Source organism: Sus scrofa, chromosome 14 (assembly GCF_000003025.6).
Source record: "Sus scrofa isolate TJ Tabasco breed Duroc chromosome 14, Sscrofa11.1, whole genome shotgun sequence".
Classification (NCBI taxonomy): Eukaryota; Metazoa; Chordata; class Mammalia; order Artiodactyla; family Suidae; genus Sus; species Sus scrofa.
Window position 1 is genome coordinate 22,429,746 of NC_010456.5, and position 7,447 is coordinate 22,437,192.

A 7,447-nucleotide genomic window follows, 5' to 3' on the forward strand; every position below is an offset into this window, starting at 1 on the left:
AAAGGCTAAAAGACCAAAAAAAAGCAAAAAACAAACAAAAAAACAAAACAAAAAACTCACAGCATTACTTAAGCTTAAATATATTTTTACACCAAAATAAGAATATTTGAAAATTTGTCTTCTGTTTTGTTTTGTTTTTTCTTTTTAGGGCCACACCTGTGACATATGGAAGTTCCCAGGCTAGGGTTCCCAGGCTAGGGTTCAAATAGCTGCCGGCCTACACCACAGCCACAGCAATGCAGGATCCAAGCGGTGTCTGTCACCTACACCACAGCTCATTGCAATGCCAGATCCTTAACCCACCGAGCGAGGCCAGGGATTGAACCCACATCCTCACAGATACTAGCCGGGCTCTTAACCCACTGAGTCACAACGGGAACTCCAACTTCTCTCATTTGACTTTAATTTTTCCTCTCTTCCTAGTTTTCTACAGACTTGACATAATTAGGAACACGTACTGATACCTCATTATCAATTGCTATCCAGATTTTGAGTTTCTTTGGTTCTACCTTTTTCTGCTCCAGGATCCCATCCAGGGCCACACGTGACATGTAGTCATCAAGTCTGTTCATCTCTTCTGGGCTTTGTCAGCTCCTGAGACTCCTTGTTTGGAGGTCCGTGACAGCATGGAGGAGGACAGGGCAGGTACTGTGTAGGCTGTCCCACCCTGGGACTTATGTGGTGTTTTTCTCATGAGTGTTGCAGGGGGTGTAATGGGGTTTGTGGAAGAAGATCACAAAGGCAAAGTGCTTTCTCATCACTTTATATCGAGGGGGGAGGCTCTCGAGGCTCAATGTACATACAGCCACATGTGAAAGACAGTTTGCCTAGTTTTTTCCAAAACTCACTGTCTCACCTTAGACCCCAAAGATCACACTCCAGTATTTATACACCTGCTTTGAAAAACTATGTCCAAACAAGAACTTGTATGTAATTACATACAGCAGCTCTACTTATAATGGCTAAGACTTAAAGAAATCAGTATGTCCGTCAGTAGATAAAGGCATGTGCAAACTGGGGTGCACCCATGTGAAGGGGCACAGGATATGCAACCCCAAAATATGCCTCTTAGGCAGAAGGATTATTTGGGAGTGATTAACTTTTAGCAACACTGGGGGAGAGAGTGGGATGGGCTGGGAATCTGGGGTTAATAGATGCACACTATTGCACTAAGACTGGATAAACAAATCCTGCTGTGTAGCAGAGGGAACTCTATCTAGTCACCTATGATGGAGGATAATGTGAGAAAAAGAATATGTGTGTGTATGTGGACGGGGTCACTTTGCTGTACAGTAGCAAGTTGACAGAACACTGTGAACCAACTATAATGGAAAAAATAAAAATCATTAAAAAAAACCTTTTGGAAACATCAGACACAAGATAATCTCTGAAAGCCAAGTAGAAGTTGCCCTTTTGTGGAGGAAATTTACACTTATCAGGGAAGTCTCCATTTGCAAGTGTCTCCCTCTCTGGACCAGGGATAGAAGGGCGACTAAATCTCAAGAAACTTATCAATGGAGAACACCTGGACTTAAGTCTACATAACAACACAACCCTTGTTTACTGTGCTTTACCCACTAACCTCCCTTAAGAGCATCACCACTCCCCCAACATCTTTTCATTATTTGTCTTTAGTTGAAGATGGTATTTAAGGTGATGGCGTGGGCCAATTAGAGGAATTAGTTTTCCTGATTATCCCCCATGTTTATGGGCGGTAAACTTCTTATTAAACTTCTGGGAGTTCCTGTTGTTGCTCAGCAGGTTAAGAACCTGACTAGTGGCCGTGAGGATGCAGGTTCGATCCCTGGCTCTCTAAAATGGAGTTGAGGGAGTTCCCATTGTGGCTCAGCAGAAACTAATCTAATTAGCATCCATGAGGACGCAGGTTTGATTCCTGGCCTCACGCAGTGGGTTAAGGATCAGGCATTGCTGTGAGCTGTGGTATAGCTCGCAGGCGAGGCTTGGATTTCATGTTGCTGTGGCTGTGGTGTAGGCCAGCAGTTACAGCTCTGATTTGACCCCTAGCATGGGAACCTCCCTATGCTGCAGATGTGGCCCTAAAAAGACAAAAAATAAAATAAAATAAAATAAAAAAGTTTCCTTGTTTGTGGAGTTCCCATTGTGGCTCAGTGGTAAGGAACCCGACTGGTATCCAGGAGGACTAGGGTTAGATCCCTGGCCCAGCTCAGTGGGTCAGGGATCTGGCATTGCCATGAGCTGTGGTGTAGGTTGCAGACACGCCTGGATCCCACATTGCTTGGGCTGTGGTGTAGGCTGGCAGCTGCAGCTCCGACTCAACCCCTAGCCTGGGAACCTTCATACACCACAAGTGTGGCCTTAAAAAGCAAAAATAAAGAAATAAATAAAAGATATTTGTGTCCTATCATCTTGACTTCATTTATTATTTTTATTACATATATTCTTTATTATTACTAACTTCTTGAGTTATCATTCTTTACATGTATTGTATAGTTTGACATAGTAAAGATAAAGTGATTTTTTTATATGACCTTCCTTCAAAAGTTTCCCCAAGCATATGAATTCATAACGGAACTCAACACCAGAGACTAAGGGCAAGATTTTTAGAGGAATTCCCCCTCTGTTTTTGACTCATCCTAATCGATAAATTATTTTCTGACCTCTTCATTGAGGTCACTCCATTTAGGACTGTGTAGGGTGCACTTGAGATGTAGTGGGGGACAGACGCTGGAGCGACAGTTGTTTGGTTTGAAAACTGTGTGGGCACATGCAAGAGACAGGGTTGGGCTCCCTGCCTACCCCCTTGGGTGAGGCTGGCATAGGCTCCCTTCCCTGGGAAAAGTGTTTTCTCAGCCCTTTCTGTGGGCTTTATTTTCACTAACGGCTTGGACCAGAACTGCCCAGTAGTACCTTTAATCACTCTATTACCATAAGTACGGCATTTAAATATTTTTAGTAGCCACATTTTAAAGACTAAAAACACCCAAGTAATTTTTTTTTCTTTTTAGGGCCACACTTGAGGCACATGGAGGTTCCTAGGCTAGGGGCTGAGTCTGAGCCACATCTGCTACCTAGGACGCATGCAATGCTGTATCTTTACCCACTGAGAGAGGCCAAGGATCAAGCCTGCATCCTCATGGACACTAGATGGGTTCTTAACCTGCTGAGCCACAATGGGAATTCTTAAATTATTTCAACTGTACATTTTTAAGACATTGCAGCCAAGGATATTTTCATTTGTGAATGCAATCAAATGGAAAAATTAATAACGATGGATTTCCCGTCATGGTGCAGCAGAAACGAATCCAACTAGGAACCAAGAGGTTGCGGGTTCGATCCCTGTCCTTGCTCAGTGGGTTAAGGATCCAGCATTGCCATGAGCTGTGGTGTAGGTCACAGATAAGTCTTAGATCTGGCATTGCTGTGACTGTGGCGTAGGCCAGGGGCAACAGCTCCGATTAGACCTCTAGCCTGGGAACCTCCATATGCTGCGGGTGCAGCCCTAAAAGGACGAAAGACAAAAAAACATTTAATAATTACATATTTTACATTCTTATTTTGGTATGGAGTTCTGGAAATCCATTTTGTGCTTTTCACATACAGTACAATCCTAATTCGTAACATGAATTTCATCCAACATGTCACACCATTTTTAGATTTTGTAAGATTCACAGCTGTCCAGTGAGATTCACATGTCTAAATTGTTCCAAACATACTTAAACGTTTGCCACTCAAAGATCATTTTGTATGAAAAATGAAAAGCTCCATGTTGGCCTAGTAACAAAGAGTCATTGTGACCTTGCCAAGGGAAGCCCCCACAGAGCAGTGAGGTCACCCCAGATGGAGAGGCCTGAGATGCTGGTTGGAGGTGAGGTCACAGAGACATGTGGTACAGATGGCCTTTCTTGGGAGTTCACAGCAAAGGGGCAGAAGTGGAAAGAGTATGGTGGAGGTGGATCCCAGGAAGACTAGGTGAGGTGTTTCTGTGTAGTTTGGAGAGATCTACAGGAGCCTAAATGCTAAATGCCTAAATTCTTTTCAAAAGAAGAGGTTGCAGCTGCCAAGTTTCTCTGTTGGGTTCATGAACTTACTAAGAAGCAGAGGGCTGAGGCTCAGATCCCCAAAGGAGGATAAAGAGGGGAACTTTGAAAACAGTGGAAACTTAGAGATTTTTGCAGATTTGGCAAAAATCTTTGGTGGTAAAATTTCAATCCAGTAGTTAGCAGCTTCTCTGTGAAATACAGACAAGGGACATGGGATGTGTGTGAAGGAAAAAGGAAAGTGGAGAAAATATGAAATAGACTTTGGGAAAAATAAAAAAGTACATATGCTAACATATAAAAAGAAAATAAGCAGTTCCCGTTGTGTCTCAATGGGTTATGAACCTGACATAGTGTCTGAGGAGGCAGGTTCTATCCTTGTCCTCACTCAGTGGGTTAAGGATGCAGAGTTGCCACAAGCTGCTGTGTAGTTTGCAGACTCGGTTTGGATCTGGCATTCCTGTGGCTGTGGTATAGACTGGCACTTGTAGCTCCGATTCGACCCCTAGCCCAGGAATTTCCATATGCCGCAGGTGCCACCCTAGAAAGAAAAAAAGAAAATAATTTTTCCAGGCATTATGGATGGTTCCAAGTGACTGATGATGGTCTTGGATTTACAATGGTAGCAAAATACGTTGTGTGCCTTTCTTAGCAGTTACCATAAGACCAGCAGTAGCTCTGGTGTGGCAGCTGGGTGCCAAGTTTGAAGTTTTACAAGCAGATGGGATAGGCAGTAAGGAATTTTGGATTATTCCAAGAGAATTATTGAGATCATAGTCCATGGAACCCAGGACTGATAGGAATAGGAAGAGAGAAATGAAGATGAGGATGTGGTGACATGGCATAAGTTCCAATCTTGGGGAACAGGTGTCTACTGTTTGAACATTTGAGAAAAAAAATTGGAGATCAGAAATTCGTAGTGAGTTAATAAGTTTCTGAATTATTATTTAGAACATGACCTATCGGATTGATGTGAACATCAGGGGTACAGGGCGAGTTGCTAAGCGCCAGGCAATTGTTAATGTCACTATGGACTTAAGATCTAAAGGATCACACCAATTGTCAATGGGTTAACCAAATGAACAGTCACCTGGCACAGAAGAAGGCTAGCACTGGGGATTTAGAAAAAGGCTGAGGACCAGGTGACATGAGAGACTACCCGGACTTGTGCAGCTGAGAGTGACAAGAACCAAAAGAAAACATAATCATACTTATAAAGGAGGTGGTGTTACAAGCTGGTGGAGGAGAATGGATCTGGAGTAGCCCAGAGTTTTGACCTTGAGCTTTCTGTCTTTGACCCACATTTGCTTGAGGATGTTCCAAGATGTGGAGGAATGAAGGGAGGATGAAGGTACAAAAGAGCCAAGATAATGGTCCAAGAAGGCAGATTTGGAGCCAGTCTCACAATTTATTTTTATAGGGTACGAGGAAAAGAAGTATGATGAAGACCTCACAGAGAAAGCATCGTGATGGGGGGAAACAAGGCAAACCAGAGCCTAGTTTAAACATCTCGATCCCGCTGAGACTGTCCAGTTACATATTCAAGAGACCAGTTACTAGAATCACACCCCATCCTGGCAATGAGGTCAGATGCCATCACTGGGAGGAAACCTTGGACAGCCCCCAGCAGCTGTACTGGCACAAGAGGCTGCAAGGACTGCAGGCCTGCAGCAGCACAGGGGAACTGTTAAGCCCCTTGGATCTTGCCAAAGCCCTGCAGAAACTTGCGCCTCGTTGCACAGATGAGTCCCTGCTGGGGCTGCCTGCAGGTGACCCCAACTCTGGCCCTGTGGCCACCCCTGCCCGGTCCACGGATTTGCCAGAGACAATTTCAGGAGCTAGCCTGGACCGCCCACAGCTCCACTGCAGACGATGCCTGGTCACTGAGGAGGACATCAGGAACCAGGAAAGGAATGTGAAGACAGCGAGGGAGAGACTGGCCATAGCCCTGACTGCAGACCGGCTGGCGGGCGAGGCGGAGAAAGCAAGGGGCCAAGAGGGGCATCCTGACAAACACTGTGGGAAAGAAGTCAGGATGGTGCAGATGAAGCTGCACACGATGCTTTATTAGTGACTCTTTGCAGTTCTCTTGCACTGAGCTCTTGAAAATTTAAGATATATTAATGCTTTCCTTTATTGTTAAGTCCTTTGTGTGACATAGAAAATATAGACAGGGATTTCTTTTTGAGGTGAGAAATTGGGTTTTAGGCTAGAGGACCCAGGCTCTTTCCTCTCCATGTTGTTCTCTCATTTTCATTTACTAAGCGAAACATACCCATTTACTAAGTGAAAAATACTTTCAGTTACTAAGTGAAAAATACTCATTTATTTATGAGTATTTTAAAGTTAACAGAGTCACCAAAGTCACGGGATTCTTCAAGTTCTTACCCTCACAGAGAACAAACTACCCACTTAGACCGGATTGTTCTTTTTGAATAATATTCCCCAGTAGATTCCGAAACAACCTTTCATTAAAAGGATGTCATAGCTATGTTCCCAAATAAGATACCTAGTTCTAGTTTTCTTGTTTGGGTTGCATGCTAATTCAGAGTTGCCTGTAATGAAACATCAGACTTTCACTTGTTTTCTAGATCTACACGTGTTTGAAATCTGATCTGCGATCATTGATATGCCATTCAGGGCAAATCATACTATCAGGAGACTGTTTTTAGCATCATTTAGCAAGAAGCCTGGGCTTGTTGCGTGTATTTATCTATTTACCTGATCACGCATGTTGTGCTCTTTAGCTTGTTTTCATCATTACTTATGTTTGCTGGATGGATTTATCAGTTTCTGAAAGAGTTATGTTAAAAATAATAAGAGTATCTGTATGTATAGCTTCCCTAAAACCAGCTTATTTTTATTTTTCTTTTATCTTATTTTTGGCCATGCCCACAGCATGTGGAAGTTCCCAGGGCTAGGGATAGAACTCACACCATGGCAGTGAGCCAAGCCACTGCAGTGACACGGGATCCTTAACCCAGATGTGCCACAAGGGAACTCTACCAAGTTTTGTTTTATTTTTTCTTTTTAGGGCCACACCTGAAACATATGCAAATTCTCAGGCTAGGGGTAAAATTGGAGCTGCAGCTGCCAGCCTACACCACAGCCACAGCCACAGCAACTCCAGATCAGAGCCACATCTGTTACACTGTATCATCCCCCATCATGGTCTATCCTAAGAGACTGGATAGAGTTCCCTGTGCTGTACAGCAGGACCTTCATTGCTTATCCATTCTAAATGGAATAGTTTGCATCTACTAACCCCAACCACCCAGTCCATCCCACTCTCTTCTCTTACCCCTTGGCAAACACAACTCTGTTCTCCATGTCTGTGAGTCTGTTTCTGTTTTGTAGGTAAGTTCATTTGTGCCCTGTTTAGATTCCACAGATAAGTGATAGCATATGGTATTTTTCTTTCTCTGTCT

The 7,447-nt window shown here is 43.6% G+C and overlaps 1 protein-coding gene across 1 annotated transcript; it reads left to right on the top strand.

The window, feature by feature from the left end:
* LOC100157664 (methyl-CpG-binding domain protein 3-like 1) lies at positions 4,490-6,961 on the top strand. The gene has a single exon (XM_021072904.1). The coding sequence runs from the start codon at positions 5,458-5,460 to the stop codon at positions 6,088-6,090; it is 633 nt and encodes a 210-aa protein (XP_020928563.1). The 5' UTR covers positions 4,490-5,457; the 3' UTR covers positions 6,091-6,961.

Bases quoted from the DNA above. Each gene is read 5' to 3' on its own strand.
- LOC100157664 (XM_021072904.1), top strand. From the start codon at position 5,458: ATGATGAAGACCTCACAGAGAAAGCATCGTGATGGGGGGAAACAAGGC.